The sequence below is a fragment of the Carassius auratus genome, chromosome 19 (assembly GCF_003368295.1).
Source record: "Carassius auratus strain Wakin chromosome 19, ASM336829v1, whole genome shotgun sequence".
Lineage (NCBI taxonomy): Eukaryota > Metazoa > Chordata > Actinopteri > Cypriniformes > Cyprinidae > Carassius > Carassius auratus.
This window is the reverse complement of record NC_039261.1, coordinates 20,755,606-20,781,411: the sequence shown is the minus strand read 5'-3', so window position 1 is coordinate 20,781,411 and position 25,806 is coordinate 20,755,606. Positions and strand designations below refer to the sequence as shown.

At 35.6% G+C, this 25,806-nt stretch overlaps 1 protein-coding gene across 4 annotated transcripts in view; it reads right to left on the bottom strand.

Moving 5' to 3' along the window:
- LOC113119735 (focal adhesion kinase 1-like) overlaps positions 1–18,063 on the bottom strand; it is a 58,553-nt gene extending 40,490 nt beyond the window's left edge. Inside the window, exons 1-3 of one of the 4 annotated variants that reach the window (XM_026289366.1) lie at positions 18,048–18,063; positions 13,817–13,843; positions 3,165–3,391 (exon numbers count right to left, since the gene is read on the bottom strand). In XM_026289366.1, coding sequence (XP_026145151.1) covers positions 3,165–3,359 — 195 coding nt within the window. In that variant the 5' untranslated portion in view covers positions 3,360–3,391; positions 13,817–13,843; positions 18,048–18,063. Of the gene's footprint in view, positions 1–3,164; positions 3,392–9,422; positions 9,741–13,816; positions 13,844–18,047 lie in introns of those variants that run through there. The other 3 variants (XM_026289364.1, XM_026289365.1, XM_026289367.1) reach the window with 3 other exon arrangements.
- Positions 18,064–25,806: the final 7,743 nt, after the last annotated feature.

Below are 25,806 nucleotides of genomic sequence, written 5' to 3'. Positions count from 1 at the left end.
CAAATCTCCCATTAGAGTAATTAAAGCGCTTCGTTTGGCAGAGTTTAATGAGTTAATCACTACGTAGTAGATATGCATCTCAAATTAACTTAACTATATGTTTGCATGCTTTACAGCTAAAAACTATAACTTAAACCTAAATTATGAAACATAGATATGGTTGATTTCAAGAGACTGGTTGCAAAAGCATTTCAATTAAAATGTATAATTTTAAAGCACTGCACTGTATTTCTTAGCATAATAAAAGCATATGTTTTAAATCAGAAACATCATAACTACATGCAAATAAATAAAAAAAACTAAACGTTAACAACCTTCACCGTCTTTTCTCTAAAATTACCTCCTACTCATTTATAAAAACAAAAGCATTCATTTCCTTTCTGAGCGAGCAGCAATTGTTCAGCACAGCATCATTAGCATCACAAATCATTTGCATGCAAATTGTCAATTAGAAGTTGCCAGTCCTGCCTTGTTATTTTATATGTAGTTCTGAATGCTAATGCATTTGGTTTATATTAACATATTAATTTATTCATTAAGCAGATGCTCTTATCCAAAGTGGCTAACAAATAACGACAGCTAATAGGAAATATAAAAAAGTTTTTCCTTCTGTATTTCCTTCTGTGAGTCTTGATTCACTTAAAGTTTTATTACACTTACACTTTAAATCAAAACCATTTGTTTCTCCATTCGTTCTTCCACTGTCATATGAATGGACCGCTTTCCTCAAGCCACTAAAGATTCCTCATTTGAATCTACGCCCGTCTGTATGAAGCTCAGGAGGAAGAAAATCCCTGATGCTAGAAATCTGAACATCCGTGGTAAGCTTTTACAGATAAGAGACACGACTGACCCCGAGTCTGCATTAGAAAAACCCACTTCTGCAGCCATTAAAGCAGCCAAACAGTTTCTGAGCTTCAGTTCGGTTTGATTTGGACCTTATTCTAAGTACATTAAAGGCCAATTTCTCTCAAATATTGTTCACAGATCTGTCTAAATCTATGTTCGTGAGCACTTCTCCTTTGCCGAGATAAAATTGTTAATGTTGGTGTTTGCAAGTGCAACTAAAGTTGATTTAAACATTAAATAGATGTACTGTATAGCTATCAAAATCTACAGATGCAAATAGATAAATGCAATAAAATAAACACATAGTGTATTTTTTATTTCACTAGTCTGAAGACATTATAGAAGCAGATGCAAATTATGCATCATCTAATTAAATATGCACTCATTTGCATGCCTTTCTAGAACAGGAATAAAAATATTGGACAAAGTCGGTTTATTTTGTTGACATATGAGTCAGAGGTGATTATGGATCTCTCTTGTTATCATGGCATATATCAGAAAATACTGCCAATAGACAGAAAAATACAATTTTCACCATGTTTTTAAGAATAAAATGCTGTAAAATCTGGCAAATGAATGGCATGCGAACGTTTAAAGGTAAAACTGCTTTATTCTATATTTATTTATTGCAATAATACTGTGATTTCTTTATTTAATACTTTTTATATTGTATATTGTTATATATTGTGAAAGTTTGGTTTACGTAAGTGTCACTAAAGTGGAGATTTTAACATCAAAGATATGTTAACTGATTAAAATCTACAGATGCAACTAGATAAAGTGCAATAAAATAAACAGTGGGAGTACTTGGATGTTTTCTGTCCACTAGTCTGAAATAAGTATGTATTATGAAAGCAAAATAGCCTATGATCTCAAAACTGCCCAGTGCTTTTGCCTGAAGCGCACTGCCTTAAAATGTACTGAATTATCATGAAGAAAAAACCTAAAACATGCTCCTGTTGAGTGGAAATGATCATGCATGAAGACAGATTGTGTTCAGACAGAGCGCTCGGTTATAAAGGCCTCAGAGGTCAGAGTGTAACATGAGAAATCACCAGAGAGCATCCGATCAAGAGTAACAGCGTGATTATCCTCCCTGTGAAACAATCACTTAACACAGACGCTGATCAATACAGCTGCTGCGTCCGTCTCCACAATCAATTCAGTTCCAGCAGGAGAAATTAAGCCCAAATTCAGTGAAAGCCCAGCTTCAGAAGAACAGATTTACATGTCTAAACACACACACGATGGAAACCTGACATTCGTGAACTCTGCTTCATCTGTTTGTCACCAAATACATCCTGCAACTAAAAATCAAGAGACTGTCAGAGTGTAAGAGAAGAAACACAGTTATATTACGACCCCCAGTCTAACTGTTTAAATAACAAGCAACTAGACCTGCTCAGACCAGCAATGACTATGAATGACCAATTCAAAGCACCTAGAAACCACGTAAAACCCTTAAGATCCGGTTTTATCTGAATTTGTTAGTATGAATTCTAACAGCTGTATTTTTTAAAGCTACACAAATATAATGTATTAATAATATTATAAATGTTAAACACTTATTTATTTGTGTTATTTAAAAATATATATTTATATTTATAAAAAATAAAATCAAACAATATATAACTAAAATTTAGACCAGCTCAGATCAGCTTATGACTAAATACAACCAACTCAAACCACTTAGAAACCACATAAAACCACCAGGAACCAGTTTTATTAGAATTTCTTGGCAAACATATTAGTTACAAAAAAAAATAAAAAAAATAAAAAATAAACCCAAAAATTATACAATAATTATAATGATATGATAGAATATTATCATATATTAAAATATTATATGATAAATTAATTAATTTATAAACAAAAAATTTTCAACTTAAAATGTATATACACTGCAATATAAATAGTTTATAATTGATTAAATTGAATGTTTTATTTACATAAAACAGAATAGAATAGAATATATAAGTACAGAATTGGTGTATTAAAATAAATTTTAATCAAATTTTATTAATATTTTTTTTTTTTACATTATAGTGAGTAATGAGAATTCTGAGTATGGGTCACCATATTTATCTGTATGTCACTTCACTTCACTTGAAACAAATGAAAATTATCAATGAGAAACTATCACAACCATCCAGATCTGCTCAGATCAGCTCAGACAAACTAAAGACTAAAAAAGGACAGCCTGGACCATCTGGAAACCATGCGAGACCCTCAGAAACTGGTTCTGTTAGCATGAAAAACACAGATTCTAAGAGCCATAGACATCAATACACAACATCAGGACGCTGTTCTCTCACCCTGACGTCGGTGGCGTCTCCGTGCCGGATGTTGCTGGACCATGTGCTCTGCTCGCTGTTGTTCTCAAAGTGATGGAAGACCTTCAGGACTCTGTCCGGGGCCCCGGGGGCGCGCTCTGTCCCCGCGCTGAGACGAGCCTTGGCCCCGCCGCCCAGGGTGTGGTTGGAGTTGGGCTCCAGGTATGCCGTCGCCATGCCTTTACTGTGCGCTAGGTGTCTGTCATAGTCTGGACAGAAACAAGACGACGGGAAACTGGTTAGAGTCATTCTGCACAGGGCTGCACCATTAATAGAGTTAGTATAGAAAACACAGAGGCTGCAATTCAAGTCAATAAATAAAGTGCATCGTGTTTCAAAGGTGCTTCCTGCATCTCAGAGTGAACAAAACTAAAGCATTAAGATGTGAAAATAAAAACTTGATGACAAAATTAAGACAGTGATAAATATAATTATTGTCATATAAAGTAATATTTTATTATATTGTTTTTCCTAAAATAGAAAAAAGTAACATAATGTAACATAATTATTTATCATATTTTACAGTGAAATATTTGTAAGATTTCTTCTTATTTTGTTCAATATTTCTGTTGATATAACTAAATAGTAAATAATAATAATAATAACAATAATAATATAAATGCAATCACAACACTAATACTAAATATATAATATTTTATTATTATTATTATTATTATTATTATTACTACAACTATTATTATTACTTTTACTTTTACTGCTAATACTACTACTATTATTATTATTATTATTATTATTATAACTAATATTATTACTTTTACTGCTAATACTACTACTATTATTATTATTATTATTATTATTATTATTATTATTATTATATTTTATACTGATATATAAATCACACAAACTTAGCCCTACAAATCAGGGTTATTATTGTTAACTAAAACTAAAACCATTAATTAAAACAAAATAAACATTAACTGAAATAAAATAAAACATATACATATTTATTTATAAATACATATTTTATTTCAACTAGTTGCCAAAAAAATCTTATTTTCATTAACTTGAAGTACTAACAGAAATAGAGCTAAAGCGAACAAAAAACTATCTGACAAAAACACCTTAACCTTATCTAAAATTAAAATAAAAACAGAACAATTACAACTACTTCAAACTATAAAAGCATAATAATTCAATTATTTTTAATAAAGTCCTAAATAACACAGCTAAAAGATAAGCACAGCAAATCTGAAAAAATAAATAAATAGTGTTTCAATTTGCAATCACAATTTTTATTAGAAAAAATGCTAATAGGTTTTTCCCCCAAATCAAGCATCGCTATGTAGTCCTCAAAGTTAATTACACACAGACGGTAAAATGAACACTGTTTCCTAATGTCCTCTCGTCGTTTCTAACACCTCTGACTGAATCTGAGGACATTTCTAGCTCGGTCTCGGTGTGTGAAGCAGCAGACGGTGAAATATAGCGAAGCATGAACTGTGCATTCAATTTCCTGATGAAATGAAGAGGCGTAATATATGAGCCGACGAAACACCAACGAAAACCAAACCATGGAGTAACAGACCAGGATCATTCATGCTCTCACACACCAGAAGGAAGAGGAAAGCTGGTTTTGGTGGTTGAAACCATCTTGACTAAACTGGTGGAGAGTTATGGGTTGGTTAAGCTGGTTAACACACATTAAACTCCACAGCACACTCCAGATGCATGCTGGGAAGGACTGCAAATAACGGGACATTCCCATCAGCAGCATTCCTACAATCCCAGACGTGCACTTATCTGCCGCTTATCACCATCACAAACATGAGACACACCCGACACACAGATAAACAAACACACAAGAACAAATAAATACACAGTTACACAACTCACTGTGTGTTTCCCGTTTTCAGTTAAACACAAAACTAATCTAATAAAAGACAAACCAGGAGTCCTTTCACACACACACACACACACACTCTTGCCTTTTTTACCAATCAATGCCTCGTTACTGTTAAAAACAGTGTTAGAGTAATGAGAAATGAATGAGAATCATCAGTGAGAAACGTGAATCACAAAACATCGGGACACATTACAGTAATGAGAACCGCATGAAAATACAGTCACACTGCAATAAAGCAATAATGGCTGTCATCATGGTTTGGGGAGTAAATAATAATAATAATAATCTTTATTTGAAATAGCGCCTTTGAAAGTACATTACAAAGCACTTTACAAAATATGAGCCAGACGTGTTCTTGACAGACACACACACACACACACACACACATCAAAGTGTTAGTGCATGAGCCGTTACACCCTCAGAGTCACGTATGACAGACACACACACACACACACACACACACTACCATTAATAGTGTAAGGTTGGTAAGACTTTTAAATATCTCTTATGCTCACCAAGTTGCATTTATTTGATCAAAAATACAGTAAAAATATGAAATATTATTGCAATTTAAAATAACTGTTTTCTATGTGAATTTATGTTAAACTGTAATATACTCCGGTGATCAAAGCTGTATTTTCAGCATCATTCCTCACATGATTCTTCAGAAATCATTCTGATATGATGATTTACTGCCCAATAAATATTTCTGATTATCATCAATGTTGAAAACATTGCTGCTTCATATATTTTTGTGTAAAACGTGAAACATTTTATTGTTCAGGATTCTTTGATGAACCGAAAATTCAAAAGAGCAGCATTTATTTGAAATAGTCATCTTTTGTAACATTATAAATGTCTTTCCTGTCACTTTTGATCAGTTTAATGCAGCCTTTCTGAAAAAAACTTTTAATTTCTTCCAAAAAAAGCCTCAAACGTTGGATCAGTAGTGTAAACAGCGGTCTATCTGAAGCCAGATCGTAAGCTGTGAGCATCAGAGCGGCTCGTGGACTACCTGAGAGTAGAAACGGCCAGCAAACACACAGCACAGCAGACTCATACGACACACGTCCATCTCTGCTGTCAAGGAACATGAGGAGAGACGTGAAATCCTGACACACGTCTGTGTCTGCTACAGCTCTGGAATATCTGACACCACACACACACACACACACACACACACGGCCGAGCCTCTTCCAGGTCCAGGTGTGTGGGGGGCGTGGCTTAAGACAGGACACACCCCTATGACATTTACACAGCAAATACTGGATCAAAGCTAGGACAAAGAGACTTCCAGGCTCTGCTTCAGAACCTAGTGCGCTTGTTTGCTGTATGCTGTCTACACAGGCAGCATCCTGACTGAAATGGAACCTTCTGAGTGAATTGGAACGCTCTACATACTGAAGTAAACAACATGAGAAGAGATGAGACACATGAGACGTGATTTACAAATGAGTTGTATATGAGACGAACATTGCATTTTAACCCTAATAATGCATAAAAACAAATGGCACACACACACACACACAAAAAAAACTGGATACTTTTTTTATTTGATTTATCGATATCATTTACAGTCAACAAAATGCATTTAAAAAACTTAACTAATCCATAACCACAGAAGGCAATTACTAAAAGTCCTATTAAAAAAATAAAAATAAAATAATAATAATAAATATATATATATATATATATATATATATATATATATATATATATATATATATATATATATTTTATTCTTATTTTTATTTATTTTTTTAAAGAGGACTTTTAGTAATTGCCTAAAATATTATTTTATTTTATTTTATTATTTTATTTTAAATTAAATACATTTATAAAAATAGATAAATAAAAAATTATGCATTTTTTACATTTATCGTATCATTATTATTGCTTATTGCTTTCTTATGGTTTATTTTAAATGATTTTTTTTATTATTTGTTTTTAATATGAAATAAAATTACATTTAACAATAATAAATAATTTAATAATTTAAAGGAATCTGTGCATTTCAATGCATTTTCTGCACTGCAGTTCAAGTCTGTGTGTTAATCAGGTTTATACTTTAAATTTGCCATTGTATGTTATGAATATTGTTGATTTTACAACAAATTGCTTGTGGATTTCCTCATTTGTAAGCCACTTCTGATAAATGAATAAATGCTAAATGTTTAAACTGGTTCAATTAATTTTACCAGATAAAAATATAATTTCACTTTAGAGCTACTATTGATGAGTAAACAGTCTTTTCCGGGCAATTTTAATTTCCCATAATACAGATGATAAGATGATTTCCCACTACAAGAGAAAGCAGCACAGAAGCAGACATGTCACTGTGAATAAAAAGGGCAACGTTGAAGGAAATCTCTTCACAATGTGAACAAACGCGACTGCTGTGACCGCAGCTGAATCTGAATAATAATTTCACAATCTTTAATGTCAGAGTTCAGTCTAATTCAACTGCTCCACAGGCCAGCGACCACATCGACTCCGTCCGTCCTGCCAAAATGAGTCATCTCAGGCGATGGTTTCCATCATCTAGGAGTCATGAGTCATTCCTGAGCAGACGGAGAACACCAGGAACCGACGCTGATGAAACCATCCAGTGGAACAGAGATGATGGGCTCATAAACACACACAGATATCCCAGCATGCACCAGCACTGGAGCCAATGGAGCTACAGCCGACTTCATGTTCAGGGACACAGTGACCCAAAAAATATTAGGAAAATATGCTGATGAGACATAAAGAGGAGAAGAGAGGGCAAAGAAGAGATGAGATGAGAGCAATAGAGAAGATACTGCAACAAGAAGTGAAGAAAAGAACTGAAGAAGATGAGAAAAACAAAGAAAAGAGATGAGAAAAAGATGAGAATGAGATGCACAAGATGAGAGAAGAAAACTGATGATGTAAGAGCAAAAAAAGAAGAGACATGATAAGAAGGGAAGAAACGGGATGAGAGGGATCGAACAAATAATCGCCAACTATTCGATTAATAAAAGAATCATTAATTGCATCTGCATCCATCCAGAGAAACACGAGTCTCTGAGTGAAAGAGTTTACAGAACGTAATGAAGGAGTGTGCTGCAGGATTATTGGATGTGTTCACTGAGTGATCACATGTTGACTTGCCATTCATTTAACCAGGAACTGAAGCAGCTACATCAAATCTACCAATTATAATTAATATACAGTTTTCATTTTCAAATCAAATACTCTCTCTTCATGATTCCCTGGATGAACACACGTTAAAACAGTGAACACACACACACACACACACACACACAGAGTTGTGGAGACAGTTAACCCTGTCAGTCACACAAGAGTCAATCAATCTGAATGAGTGTTTAACTGCATCAAGAGTAGGTGCTGAACACACACACACACACACACACACACACAGACACAGACACACAGAATCAGACACAGACAAACTCAGACACACTCACACACACACACATGATTCCCTGGATGAACACACGTTAAAACAGTGGACACACACACACACACAGAGTTGTGGAGACGGTTAACCCAGTCACACAAGAGTCAATAAGATTAAGACTGAATGAGTGTTTAACTGCATCAAGAGCAGGTGCTAAACACACACACACACACACACACACACACACACACACACACACACACAGACACAGACACAGACACTCATACTCACACACACACAGACACAGACACACACACGAAATCTCCTCAACAAAAATAAGGGGAAAAAATAATGTTACAACATAATATAATGTTGTATGATTCCTCTTTGTAAGATAAAATATTGTAAATTATGTTATGTGTTTAAGATAGTTTTTAGTGTGCATGTCACAGAGTGTTGCTAATGTTGACAGCCCAGTAAAATAAAAACAAAATAAAATAAATAAATAAATAAAACGGGACAGAATATTAACATTTTAAAATAAAGCTAAAATAACAAAATGCATGTTACAAACAAAAATAGATTAAACAAATACAAAACACATCAAAATAAAATAAATAAAAATAATGATAATTATAAATTAAATACAAAAATGTAAATAAATAGAAAGTAGATACACATTTATTGAAAACAAGATTAAACAAATACAAACAAACAAAATAAAAAAGCTAAACAAAATTAAAAACCAAGATAAAGCAAAATAAAATATATAACAAAAAAAAACTATATAAACGATATAAAAAAAATAAAACACCTAAAGAAATTTATGGAATATTAAAATAAAAAACTAAAATAATAAAATAAAGCCTGTGTTTTTTCTCTTAAAAATGTAGAAAGCAAGAACACTTGCTTTCATAACATGACTGATAGCATGCCACTACAGACGATAACACTGCGCAGCACAACACAACAGAAACACACAGACGTGTACCTGCGGCCCAGCACACAGGGAAAGGACTGCAGCGTCTCTTCTCCAGGAGCGCAGCTGACTGTCTGTCTGAGGCCGTGCTGAGGGTCAGCCAGCACCCCCCGCTCTCAAACACCTTCATGAGACCCAGAGACCACAATAACACACACAGAGGAGTCCTGACCCGGCCGATGGTGTCTGTGGGGCTCTTCCTCAGCGAGGAGACTGAGCCGATCCAGTCAGGAAACGCCAGGGCAGAGGCTCGAGGGGGAGGAGCCACTGCAGCCTCATTAATATGCAAATCCCACACTCATTTCCTTTAACAGTGGCTGCTTACCGACCCGCCCACAACTGTCAATCATCGCTGACTGCTCCCTGCATGACCTCTTTACACTACACTACAGCTCTCTAACAAAACATAGGCAGCTGCATTACTGTTTAATGCCTACATAGGCTGCTGGGGGACCACAGACAGAGTTTTCTGTTTTCTACCATACTATATTTTTATTATAAGTCACCACAGTGTTTTTTTATTATTATTAATAATAATAATAATAATAATAATAACAGTATTAGTAGAAATAATAATAAGATACAATAAAAGTATCACTATTTAAATGTAACATCTGTTTATTTTTTTTTAATAATTCACAATTACAATTAATGCAAATTATTATTATTATTATATATTATCACATTATTATTGTTGTTATTACTATTAATATTAAGAATTATTTATTTACTATTATAATAAAAAAATAAAGACAAATAATGTAATTAATAATAGTTATTATTATTAATAATATAAATGCAAATATAATACTAATTTACATATATTATTAGTATAACATGCTTCTAAAACTCCAGGAATATTTACAATTAATCTGATTATATATATATAAAATCTTATAATAAAAGTTCAATTAAAACAATGCTGTGAAAGTAATAATTTATATTAATACATCAATCCTGATGTCAAAATAAGTATTAATAATATTATCAATAGAATTTAAATAATATTAACTTTGATTTTTAATATTGGTTATATTAATATTATTTGCTGTTGAATAAAATATATTTATAACAAATATTTATATTTCATCAACCGCCATCTGATGCAAAGCAATTTTATACTAATTTACAACTTAAATAAAATATAATACATAAAAGAATCTTAAATAAATAAAAGTGTCATGTTATAATTATTTATTATAACAATACATAAATAAATACATGTATAGTATGAATAGTATGCAGTGAAAGCACACTGATACTGAATTTTAAACAGACACTGGATTACAGATGAATAAAAGCTCATTTGTGGAGTAATTAAACACATTCTGAGATGTGCGATGCTTTCATGTTTGGATGTTGTTTTAGTATTTGACCCAAACTGAAAACCTTAAAAAGGCAGCATCATTATATGTCAGTCAAAGCATGGCTTCAGTAAGATCGTGTTGTGTATGTGGGTTAAACCATGTGAGACTGAATCTTTATCAGCAGGAGATCTTCTGAAGCATCTCGTTCAGGATCCTCACAGACGGACTCAAACCCTGACGGTCAGAGAACACAAGATCTCTGAGCATCTGACAGCAACACTGAAGAACACACACAGAGGAGTGTCTCCAAACAGGACGGCTGAGAACATTTTCATCCCAAATAAGATCCCTGCTCCTTGAGTCTGTTCAGAAAGGCATCTTACTATTTCTACACACACACACACTGTTTCTGTGAATATTTTAAGTCAGTGTTTCTTTAGCATAATTAATAATACTTTTCATAATACTTTATATTTCATTTTATAATATAAAATATTTTAAAATTAAATAAAATAACTGGTGCATATTGGATGGTCCTGTTATTTTACTACTTCAAGTACTAAAAATTTGACATTTTGCCTTGGCATCTACTGTAGCTGGAATAAAAAGTCTGAATGAGTGTATTATTTTGAGAGATGATAACTGGACGTCACCTGGCTCTGTGTGCTGGTTAAACACTCAGTCAGAGGCAGACACAGATGAGCTGCTCAGAGACGCCAGACACAGAGGCTGCTGGGAAGGGAGGGGTGCAGCTCTTTCCTACAATACAAACCTTTCACATCCGGCTCCGCTCCTGACAAAAACCTTTACACACACCTCGGACTCCATCAGCAGGACACACTGCTGCACTGAGACACACTCCACATGATCCACCGCACGCTCACACACACACACTCACACACACAATACACACACACACACACACACGCGCACACACACACACACACACACACACACACACACACACACGGGACAGTCTGAGGAGGGGTCATGACTACAGGACGCTAATTGTGGCACTGAAAATCCCAAGAGATCAAGCTTCAGAAGACAATATATCATCAAGAAACTGATTACAGATACCCCACTTACAAAAAAAAGAAAGAAAAGAAAACGCTGAAAGAAAGAAAGAAAACTAAAAACTATTAATAAATATATTAATTATTAATTATATATATATATATATATATATATAGAGAGAGAGAGAGAGAGAGAGAGAGAGAGAGAGAGAGATAGAGAGATAGAGAGAGCAAGAGCGAGAGAGATAGATACACTGTATAATATAAATACATAAATTATAATATCTTTTTTAAAAATAGATAAAATATAAAAATGTAAATACATGACTAAATAAGTAAATATTTTATATAAACTATTTTATATAAAATATATGATAAAGGAAAAAATTTATACAAAAATAATAAAATTCTAATACATTTTTTATGAATAAATAATTTTAATATAGTGAATTGAATATATAATTTCTCTATAATATAAAAATAAATAAAAAATATGTAAATCAATTATAAATAAATACAACTGCAATACTCTAAACCTAGTGTTAGAGGTCTATATATATATATAATTTCTATAAAATATGGAAATGTAAAAAATAATTACTACAATTTGAATATATTATAAATAAATAAAATTGTAGTGTGCATCATGCAGGAAGTTCACTAGTATCACATTCAAACCCCAGACTGCAGATGCTAGGAAGCACAACTGTGGAGTAATTAAACAGTGTGTTGATGAACGAGGTGCATGCTGGGAAATCAGGTGCTGAAGCGGAATCTGAATGTGTCACTTACATGCTGATTACACTTCATCTGCTAACGTCAATCTCACTAAATCAATGCTTAATTCTACACAATTGAATCGTGTAGTTCTGTACTGGATTGAACTTTCCAAACTCTGTACTGCAGCACTTCAGTCTCTATTGATCCAGTGTGATCGATGGCTTGTATCGTAGCATTCAGCACGGTCTGCCTCATGAATGAATGCAGATCTCATGCAAAAAATGAGCATGTCCCTCACAATCTCTGAATGATATCTCAAGTCTTACTGTAAGTTAATTCCAGCACTTCATATGAAACTGATTCGTGCATGAATTATATTCTGAATGCAGCAGATTCCTGCAGTGCACCGCTGTCAGAAACACACACACTGTTCATTTGTGATGAATATTAATGAGTCATCCGTTCATTTCCTCTCGTTGCCGCGTCAAACCAACCTTAGAGAGACCCAAACTAATGAAACAAAACCACTCTGACACACAAACACTCAGCTAAGAAGAAATAAAACTAAAGCACCGAGTGTTTATGATAACATACAAGCACTCGGCTATTACGAGCTTGTTTTTGGACGCTACATTATTCTTTGACTATTTCTGATAAGCAAAAGATTCATATATGTGTAGACTTTTACATGAATTCTCGTGATGTATTTTATAGGGGGGATTTTAAAATAGAGTAAATTGCTATTGATATTTCAATGTAACAATATAATTCAGTGTTCCTTAATGACAAACATCCGTAGGGACCGTAATGATGCAGAAAAAGTCAATAAATCAATCAATAAATCAATAGATGAATCTATGTGAGCTATATAAACATGGTAATCATTCACAAATATCATGCATTAATGAACAACGGCATAGCCACACAGTTTTCTAAGTGGCATCATCTTCTAATAAATTAATCAATTAAAATAAATAGATATTTAGATTTATAATAGATCTTTATAAAGGAAAATAACAAAAATATTGATTATGAAACTGTAATACTTTACAGTCTCATTAGTTGATGCATTGGTTAACGTGAACTAGCAATATATTTACAACATTGATAAGTCTTTTTTTTATGTTAATTAGTAAAAAATAAAGTCCATACTTGTTCGCTTGGCACTAGATGAAGTTAAAAGACTTAAAAATGCATTAAATGCTGAAATCAACATTATTTTACGAATAATAAATGCATGCTTCAGACGAATTGCTCAATCGTTCTGAGCTCAACAGAACAATGTGATGTAGTCTCAGATGATTTAGTTTGTGTGACTCAGCTTGAAATAAACAGAGAGAAAGAGAGAGAGAGAGAGACTCACCTGTGTGAAATGAAACTCTGGAAATGTCTGTGGAGAGAGAGAGAGAGAGAAGTGAGGTCAGGTCACTTGGTTTAGTCGTCTCAGCACATTGAGCAGAGCATGTGCTTTTATAGGTCATCTATGATCTCAGGGGACGGACTCGGGATCCACGGCGCCCCCTGTCTGTGGTGCAGAGCGCTGCGTATCTGGGACAAAACACTGCTAAGAGCAGTCATTCATAACACACTGAGAAGAACCAGGTCAAAACCAGAAGATGCACAAGCAACGTTTCATTTAAATATCAACTTTGTCTCTGTTTCTACTAAAATACACAACTGAGTCAACAGTTGACATAGAGTCAGCAAAAAATCTCCATTTGCTTTTAAATGATCCCAAGAAGAAACAGCTGAGATATTAAAAAGATCGCTTTCCTTACTGACATATTTTTTAAATGCAACCAATAAAAACTGATGACATACGAGACAAGTGTGTCTAGAAGAGGACGTGTTGTGATAATCTGAGGAACGGCGAGGACACGAGGACAGACGGGAGGGAGATCTGAAACCAGAGCGAAGCCAGATACCAGCAGGAAGGAAACGAGTCGTTTACTGGAGCTCAGTTACGAGGAAAAGCTTTATTAAGTGTCAGACGCATGCACAGATCAATGGAGATGATTCAACGCCTCCTGATCGTGTGTGTGTGTGTGTGTGTGTGTGTGTGTGTGTAAAGTGATTGCGTCCAGATGACAAGTTTCTGGTAAACACTGAGTACTGGACTGGTTTTTGAGCCTGGTTTTCCTAGCTCTGATCTCACATTGAAGGTTCTGCTTTAGTGCTGCGCTGATTCATTCAGTTTCCAAACGCATTTCAACATTTCTATTCCATTGAATGCAATATATTACTGTAGAAAAATATATTCACTGATCACTGTTTTATGTGTTTTGGAAATGCCAATTCAGCATTTTTAATTCAAAATTTCTCATTTAATACATCAACTTATTTTCAATGTACCAGTCAAAAAATGTAGATTTATGAATAAATATAAATTATGCCTTCTGCATTTATTCTACTTTGTATTATTATTATTTTTTATACAAAGCTAAAATTTGGACTGAATAGGAACAACATTCTTCTTAGTTAACTAATTTGGACATAAGTTAATTTTAAAATATAAAAACAACACAATATTGCTGAAAAAATAACAATAATAATAACAACAACAATAATAATAATAAATAAAAATAAATAAAATAAATAAATAAATAAATAAATAAAATAAACAATAAAACAATAAAATAATAATATTTCAGCATCTGATTGCATTGAAATTATATGTAAATTTCAACAAAAATACAAAGCAGAATAAATGCAGAAGATATCACTTATATTTCCCCATGAACTTTTTTTTTTTTTTTTACTCATAATTTTGGTTGTATTGTATTGTATTCAATGTCATATTTGATGCTTTTGGTGCTCAGTGTTTTTTTTTTTCAATTATTTACCCCAAAAGAATTACGTAAGTGCACATGAAGAGCAAAACTTAAATAAAAAACAAATGAATCAGAATCAAAGCAGAATAGCGTGTTCGTCAAATCTGGGTCATTTTTTTCCAGAGTGCTTCACAAGACAAGGCTGTTTGTTTGTCTGTATCGGTTGATAACGGTTTACATCTGTTGGACACACACACACACACTAAACCAACACATGTGTGACTAGACAGACCCGAGACGGAGATCACAGTGGGGAAGTGTAAGGAAATAAACCACAACATCAAACACAGAGTGAATAAACATACAACTCCACACACTTAGATGCACATTTACAGCAGTTCAAACTCAACTTATCACTCAAAACACGTTCATTTCAAACACACATCCTGGAACATCTCTCGTTTGATTAGGGATGGACAATATTATATATTTAGGATATATTTAATAGCATTTTGTTGTCAGTATTAATGTAAAACAGTTTAGGATGTGCCAATGTATACTATTGTTTACTGTATTGCTATACTGATGATTAAAAATTAAAAGGGATAAAATAATATTTTTGCTAGTACTTTTTGTGAAAAGAAGTAGGGAAAACATATTCTGAATATTTTAAACTATGCATATTTTAATTATTATACTTCTATGCATTTTAAATAATTATGTTTGTGTGTGTGTGTGAGACAAAGAGAGAGAAAAAAAGAGATAAAATAATAATTGCAAAATTAAAGTGCAAAACAGTTTAAATAATATATGTTATAGAATAACAAAATTGTAGAATGACGTTAAAAAATAATTTTGTTTTTCTATAATATTATTGATCTATTAAATCTTATAATATTTTAAAATAAATTATGTATATGTATTTTAGATAATTGTGTATGTAACAGCCTTTCAAATATGTGTTATAGAATAATGTTATATAATGATGTAAAAATTGTATTTTACATATTTTTATTATATAATATTATTATTCTATAATATTTTTTATTATTTTATTTATATTTATTAAATATGTATCTATAAAATATTACATATATTTATATTTACATATTTGCAAAGTTAAGATATTTTATTATTCTATTATATATATATATATATATATATATATATATATATATATATATATATAATAGTTATACATATATTAATTGTTATCTTTAAAATGCATGTTTTTTATTTGTATGTATATTTATCTTTAATTAAATATTTAAATATATATAATTTAAAAATATAAAAGTATTGGATATATTGAAGAATATCAAAAACAAGATTTTTAGATAGTTACGCATCCACAGGGCACATGTATGTAAGGTGAACCCATTAACCTTTAGTTGTAAAGAAGGTTTCAAATCATCAACTTTCCCTTGGTTTAGGTAATGAAACCAGGCACATTCAGATGCATTTTACCTTTATATGAGCAAGAGAATCCTGCAAACCTACAAACCCTCACTCACCCTCATTTGTCGCTTTCGATATAATCGCTTGTTAAATGAATAACTGTAACGTACTCTGAGATATCACACATTGTCAGAGTAAAGTTGTCGGCACGATGCTGTTGATAAAGAGTGTGAATGAGGTGAACAGATGGAGGGAAAAGAGAGACCGCGAAACAGGCATCAGCTGTACGTTAGCCCAGAATGAGATCCGGGTCACGGCACCAGATTCACAGATGGGCTCCTCTAGCATCTCCCATAAACCCTGGCAGCAATAACTCTGCCGTCACGGGCTCTCTTTGATGTGGACAAACCATAACAACCCAGAACAGAGCTCTGCGCTCCTTTACTAGCTCTGACATCGGATCCTAATGGATGACAGACTCATCTACGGATACGGCAGACCTCGTGACTCTCACATGTGGATTCCTTCGCGGCTTTTCTCTCCGGACACCAATTATACACACACTCCAAATAATCAATATTGTTGGCCGCTAATCAAATCTACATGTGAATGGCATGTCGAGGCTGCTCTATTGACGGTGTGTCCAGAGATTAAAGGATCAGTGTGATTTTAACACACTTCTGTCACACTTCATATACATTGGCGGATACTTTTAATGGATCATTCACACTTCTTCATGTCAAACCCTTTCTTACGCACCAGTCGTGTTGCTACTGGCTCCATATGTCACACACTGCGGACAATGCAAAGGTCACCAAAAGAGGAGACGAGCAAGACGCCGCAGACACAAACACTTGCTTATCAAGCTGTTAGTCGTTGAGCTCGACTGGTTATGTGCGGATGGGATGAAACTGCACACAAACAGCTCCATCAGGATGATCATGCACAAACCGCTCCAACTAAAGGCATTATCACAGTCACTCAAAGCAGATACGGATCAGATCTCCACGACATGATGCTTGCCTATATATACTGCAAGCTGATTAAAGGCATAGTTCATCACCCTCAAGGTTTCGCAAACCTGTATGATTTTCTTTAATCTGTTGAACACAAAAGGAGATGTTCTGAAGAATGTTGGTGTCCAAACTGTTTCTGGTTCCCATTGACTTAATGTTTTGTATTAAACATTGTATTGTTCCAAAAATGTACTGATTTTATTGTATTTTTTGAGCAGAAGAGCCTTTTTTCAAAAACATAAAAAATGTAACCAACCCCCAACCTTTTGAACAGTAGTCCAGGCCAATTTTACTGGATCAACAACAATGCTGTTCTTAACAATATAACAATAGTCAACATTTGATGGAATTGAAATTTGCACAGAAAAAAATAAAAAAATGTAAAATTAAATATGCATATCTTGTATACCTCATTCACACTTTTTCTGGCAAAGAGTTTCTCTGAATCAAGTCTGTGTTGATGATTGCATCATCTCATTCATCCTAAAATGTACCAAACATCTGCACTTTCTCTGAACATCTGTTGAGAAGGAACAAAAAAAAACATTTTCTTACACCAGATTATCTGCCTACCAAATATACAAAAATGTTTTGAATGAAACATATTTTGAATTCTTGAAAGCATGTCTCTGGATTTGTCATGATGCATTCTGCCATTGCCTTCTCTGCAAGTGATGCTGCCTTAGTAAAAATGACCTAAATTTGGGAAATTTGGAAACATACAACAGAATTTGGGGTAAAAAATACAGGACTCATTTCATCAGGCCCTAATCTAGGAGGGCTAATAATGCAGTTTAGTTAGACAGCTCACAAGGATTTAGAAAAGAGCTTAACATTTTTTTGGAGCAGAGTAATGTAAAATGTAAAATGATAGCGAATTTAGCAGCTTAGATTTATGACTTCTATTGCTGCACATAAACACAAAAGCACAGATATAATAGTGGCATGTGAGTGAACTGAACTCAACTGGACCTGACAGACGATAGAAGGCTGTTTAACACACACACACACACACACACACACACACACACTCCTCCTTCCTCCATGTCATTGTGTGCCACTATAAAAGGGGTGAGAACACGCCTCATTCAAGGGCCAAGGGCAAAACAAGCACACTGACACACACACACACACACACACACACACACACACATCCTCCAGGCGCAAACACCTGCCAAACACACTCCAGCCAGCATTCATGACCTCACACACACACACACACACACACACACACACGGCACGCTTCCAAGCGCAGGAAAGCAATCAGTCATAAGTAATCCAAATATCAGGGTCACAGAGTTCAGCACATGTACAATCAGAACAGAAATAATAACCACACATACATCAATCTGCATCTGACCTTAATATCACTGTGCCAACAACAACTACTCCAAATGCTAACAAAAGACTCTCTTCATTAATTATCATACATAATATGCATATATTCATGCAGAAGCATTCGACCTACATTTTGCTTACAGTTCAGCCCAAAAAATCCTAGTGAAACAGGAAACACAGAACTGAAGAATTACACATGCATACTTCCAAAGATGTAAAGTACTTAAACCAGGGTATCAACCAACATCTAGCTGTTTATATAATCTATAATATTATTCTTCTATGATAGCGATACATGAGCAAAACAGATGAGAAACTCTCTAGACACTTGCATTTGTCTCAGTTACTCTGAAGCTGAACTCTTTGTGATTTAATTATTATGATTAAATTAAAGTTTACAGAAATAAACAATAATCATTAGTGATGCATGATATATCATTGATTGCATTTTCAAAACAGTTCAATTAGGCTGATTTCAGACGCAAATATTAATATTTTTTTCTCATTTAAACAGTCATCCATCTTTACAATGTATTTAAATTTGAATGTCATCTTTAAGTGTTTCTTAGACAGATTTTAGTAAGAATGCTTATAAATAAATGAATGAATAATAAGAATTGTGCAACAGTTTATATATTTATTATACTGGTAATGTGAAAAAATTAAGTTATCGGTATCATTATCGGTATCGGAATCAGTAAATAATCTGAACGAGGAATATTTCTATATTTATGCATCCCAAACAAGCAAAATAAAAATTAGGGATGCACATTATATATCGGCCAATATGTGCATTTTACACATTCAGTATAATTAGACCATTAGTGGAAGAAGATACATTTATTTTTGTTTTCTAAAACAAGTACTAAACAGTAAACCATTTTTATTTTAATTATTTAATAATTTTACAACATATTGCAAAGTTTAGACATCAGACTAAAGCAATTAAGCCATTTAATACCATTTTTTAAACAAGTTATTAAGATGCATGGTATTGCAACTTGGCGATGTATTATAAAATGTGCATATATGGACATTATATGTGATGTATGCCCATATAAAATAATTATATTTTATAGTATAGATTTTTTTGCAAATATTATACATTTATATTAGGTATATATTCACCACTGGTATAAGATGAAATGTTTGCATCTGTCTAATTATCGGTATCATGCACTTTACATGTTTCTTCATAAAGCATCAGGAAGATGTGCTCAAACACTCTATTTAAAACTCTATATATTTTTACCATTTCACCCTAATCATGTAGTTTTTTCGTCACTCTCCGTCATTGCAAACACACACACACATACACACACACACACACACACACACACACACACACACACACACATACCTACTTAACCACAATGTGAGGACGTATGACTGGAAACCCTACCTTTAGGGACACCCCTTTCTGAAGGGTCTAGAGACTAAAGAAAGATATGACTGCACTTCTGGAGAAGCTGTCATCACAAATATCACTTGATTTGATCAATAAAAGCCTTCCTTAAAGACCTGACATTTTACCTTCACTTTAGGGACATTATTTTATATGTCGCTTTTGGGGACATTAAACACAAACTCTGATCAAGTCATACTTTGAGGACCATGGTGATACACAAACTCTGGTTAAGTTATACTTTCAGGACATTGTTGAGATGGTATATATTATTTATCCTAAGAAGACAGAAGTAGAATATTACAATTCAAAGTTCCAATACTGGACAGTGAAATCAAGCTAGTGCAAAGATACAGGTGTGAGAGAGTAAACTGGGTTTCTTCTTTTCAGCAAGATCACTGTAAATGGGTAGCCTACATGTTTTGTCTGATTTGTAGCTTGAGATCAAGTGCTTTTGGCTGCTCAGTTGGGGAATGACAATTAACATTCAGAAATGTTATTGACTTGACTGATTGACTATCAGAAGCAAAAGATGAACAGAATTGAGCTGAATAATAACACTATTGTCTTTAATTTCAACTGCAAAACAGCTCTACATTAGTCATTTCATAATTGTTGACATTTGCAAGTTATTTTATGTGTGTGAAGCTCCTTTGAAACCATCTGTATTGTATCATGCGCTATAGAAATAAAACTGACTTCACTTCATGGCAGAGAACCTTTCACTGACCGAATCTGCATCCCTCTAGTTAATTTAGCATCGACTGTAAACTAATCATTATCACAAAAACATCTTAAGGAGTTTTCCTCACCAGAGTCATCTTTGGCTACACACTGGGGTTTTAAGACATTAGGCATGTTCCTCTGTAAAGTGTAGTAATTGTCAAAAAAACTCTATACAAATAAAAATAGTGATACACACTCTCCGATTAAATGACTCTTGGGGACTCGAGTGACACACACACTCCGATTAAATGACTCTTTGGGGACTCTAGCGACACACACACACATTCCGATTAAATGACTCTTTGGGGACTCTAGCGACACACACACACACTCCGATTAAATGACTCTTTGGGGACTCTAGCGACACACACACACTCCGATTAAATGACTCTTTGGGGACTCTAGCGACACACACACACTCCGATTAAATGACTCTTTGGGGACTCTAGCGACACACACACACTCCGATTAAATGACTCTTTGGGGACTCTAGCGACACACACACACTCCGATTAAATGACCGTTTGGGGACTCGAGTGACACACACACTCCGATTAAATGACTCTTTGGGGACTCGAGTGACACACACACTCCGATTAAATGACTCTTTGGGGACTCTGATTAAATGACTCTTTAATATTAACAGTCTTGGACACATTGTGTTGAAAGTGCACATTGCAGTTAATGACAGAACTTCAAAAAAATTTTTTTAAAGAACAACAATGAAAAATCAATTAACTTGGAGGTGGGAATGATTCTCAGTGCCCAACTATCCTCTGTACTTCCTCCATCCACCCTTCTTCAAAATCTCTCTTCTTCCTCCTTTACATTCTCTCCTCCCTCTTTAACTCTACTCCTCCCTCTTCACTCCTCCCTCTCTTTATCCTCTTTAACTCTACTCCTCACTCTTTTTACCCGCTTTACTCCTCCCTCTCTTTATCCTCTTTACATTTACTGCCTCTATTCCTCCCTTATATTAGCTGTGCTGGACATGGGCTGTGGCTGGATGTAACCGATTGGTGAGTTGCCGTGTGCAGATGATAGAAGCTGAAAACTGAGATGTGATGTCAGACACTTTCTGCTTCCTGTAGTGATGCTCAGGCTAAGTTTGCATACTTTACTACAGCTGAAGTGGAATAAACGCATTATTTTCCAAATACAGATAATTCAGAGACATTTTCATTCAATACATGCACTAATGTTTGTACAAGAATAAAGTTCAAAATAAGCCTAAATACCAGTGAAGTGGGGTCTATCGCAACTACATGAAAAGAGCTTTTACTGTTATAAAGAACAGATGTGATCCTTAGTGGAACTGAAGGTGTGAGAAGAAAAATGAAACACACGTGATCATTGTCAAGCAGTGTACTCTGCCAATCGTGGATTAGCTGTGTCATCATCAGAGCTCGTGAGTCGCTCTAGAGAATCTGCTCTGGCTGAGTCCTCCTGCTCTCCAATCACTCTAGTTGTACTCTGTTGCCTATATGGCACAGTCACGGGCGTCGCTGTCTGAAGTCAGACACAAGTTCTAACCGTCAAGAACTGCCTCAAGTTAGCCGCTGATCGTTTCTGTGCAGCGCTGCATGAAGTCCAACAAGCCTAATGCTCTCCTCCCCTCCCTCTTTACGTCCCCTTACATTCTCTCCTCCCTCTTTACGTCCCCCTTACATTCTCTCCTCCCTCTTTACGTCCCCTTTACATTCTCTCCTCCCTCTTTACGTCCCCTTTACATTCTCTCCTCCCTCTTTACATTCTCTCCTCCCTCTTTACGTCCCCTTTACATTCTCTCCTCCCTCTTTACATTCTCTCCTCCCTCTTTACGTCCCCTTTACATTCTCTCCTCCCTCTTTACATTCTCTCCTCCCTCTTTACGTCCCCTTTACATTCTCTCCTCCCTCTTTACGTCCCCCTTTACATTCTTCCTCCCTCTTTACGTCCCCTTTACATTCTCTCCTCCCTCTTTACATTCTCTCCTCCCTCTTTACGTCCCTTTACATTCTCTCCTCCCTCTTTACATTCTCTCCTCCCTCTTTACGTCCCCTTTACATTCTCTCCTCCCTCTTTACATTCTCTCCTCCCTCTTTACGTCCCCTTTACATTCTCTCCTCCCTCTTTACGTCCCCTTTACATTCTCTCCTCCCTCTTTACGTCCCCTTTACATTCTCTCCTCCCTCTTTACATTCTCTCCTCCCTCTTTACATTCTCTCCTCCCTCTTTACGTCCCCTTTACATTCTCTCCTCCCTCTTTACGTCCCCTTTACATTCTCTCCTCCCTCTTACATTCTCTCCTCCCTCTTTACGTCCCTTTACATTCTCTCCTCCCTCTTTACATTCTCTCCTCCCTCTTTACATTCTCTCCTCCCTCTTTACGTCCCCTTTACATTCTTCCTCCCTCTTTACGTCTCCGTTACATTCTCTCCTCCCTCTTTACGTCCCCTTACATTCTCTCCTCCCTCTTTGTGTCCCTTTACATTCTCTCCTCCCTCTTTACATTTCTCTCCCTCTTTACGTCCCCTTTACATTCTCTCCTCCCTCTTTACGTCCCCTTTACATTCTCTCCTCCCTCTTTACATTCTCTCCTCCCTCTTTACGTCCCCTTTACATTCTCTCCTCCCTCTTTACGTCCCCCTTTACATTCTCTCCTCCCTCTTTACGTCCCCTTTACATTCTCTCCTCCCTCTTTACGTCCCCTTACATTCTCTCCTCCCTCTTTACATATCTCCTCCCTCTTTACATTCTCTCCTCCCTTTACGTTCCCTTTACATTCTTCTCCCTCTTTACATTCTCTCCTCCCTCTTTACGTCCCCTTTACATTCTCTCCTCCCTCTTTACGTCCCTTTACATTCTCTCCTCCCTCTTTACGTCCCTTTACATTCTCTCCTCCCTCTTTACGTCCCTTTACATTCTCTCCTCCTCTTTACATTCTCTCCTCCCCTTTACATTCTCTCCTCCCTCTTTACGTCCCCTTTACATTCTCTCCTCCCTCTTTACGTCCCCTTTACATTCTTCCTCCCTCTTTACATTCTCTCCTCCCTCTTTACGTCCCCTTTACATTCTCTCCCCTCTTTACATTCTCTCCTCCCTCTTTACATTCTCTCCTCCCTCTTTACGTCCCCTTTACATTCTCTCCTCCTCTTTACGTCCCCTTTACATTCTCTTCCCCCTCTTTACATTCTCTCCTCCCTCTTTACGTCCCCTTACATTCTCTCCTCCCTCTTTACGTCCCCTTTACATTCTCTCCTCCCTCTTTACATTCTCTCCTCCCTCTTTACGTCCCCTTTACATTCTCTCCTCCCTCTTTACGTCCCCGTTACATTCTCTCCTCCCTCTTTACATTCTCTCCTCCCTCTTACGTCCCCTTTACATTCTCTCCTCCCTCTTTACGTCCCCTTTACATTCTCTCCTCCCTCTTTACGTCCCCTTTACATTCTCTCCTCCCTCTTTACGTCCCCTTACATTCTCTCCTCCCTCTTTACGTCCCCTTTACATTCTCTCCTCCCTCTTTACCCCCCCCATTATCTCCTCCCTCTTTACATTATCTCCTCCCTCTTTACGTCCCTTTACATTCTCTCCTCCCTCTTTACATTCTCTCCTCCCTCTTTACGTCCCCTTTACATTCTCTCCTCCCTCTTTACGTCCCTTTACATTCTCTCTCCCTCTTTACGTCCCCTTTACATTCTCTCCTCCCTCTTTACGTCCCCTTTACATTCTCTCCTTCCTCTTTTACATTCTCTCCTCCCTCTTTACATTCTCTCCTCCCTCTTTACATTCTCTCCTCCCTCTTTACGTCCCCTTTACATTCTCTCCTCCCTCTTTACATCTCCGTTACATTCTCTCCTCCTCTTTACGTCCCCTTTACATTCTCTCCTCCCTCTTTACGTCCCCTTTACATTCTCTCCTCCCTCTTTTTTTACATTCTCTCCTCCCTCTTTACGTCCCAGTTACATTCTCTCCTCCCTCTTTACGTCCCCGTTACATTCTCTCCTCCCTCTTTACATTCTCTCTCCCTCTTTACGTCCCTTTTACATTCTCTCCTCCCTCTTTACGTCCCCTTTACATTCTCTCCTCCCTCTTTACGTCCCCTTTACATTCTCTCCTCCCTCTTTACGTCCCCTTTACATTCTCTCCTCCCTCTTTACATTATCTCCTCCCTCTTTACATTTATCTCCTCCTCTTTACGTTCCCTTTACATTCTCTCCTCCCTCTTTACTTCTCTCCTCCCTCTTTACGTCCCCTTTACATTTCTCCTCCCTCTTTACGTCCCCTTACATTTCTCTCTCCCTCTTTACGTCCCCGTTACAATCTCTCCTCCCTCTTTACATTCTCTCCTCCCTCTTTACGTCCCCTTTACATTCTCTCCTCCCTCTTTACGTCCCCTTTACATTCTCTCCTCCCTCTTTACGTCCCTTTACATCTCTCCTCCCTCTTTATGTCCCGTTACAATCTTCCTCCCTTTTACATTCTCTCCTCCCTCTTTACGTCCCCTTTACATTCTCTCCTCCCTCTTTACGTCCCAGTTACATTCTCTCCTCCCTCTTTACATCTCTCCTCCCTCTTTACGTCCTTTACATTCTCTCCTCCCTCTTTACGTCCCCGTTACATTCTCTCCTCCCTCTTTACATTATCTCCTCCCTCTTTACGTCCCATTTACATTCTCTCCTCCCTCTTTACGTCCCAGTTACATTCTCTCCTCCCTCTT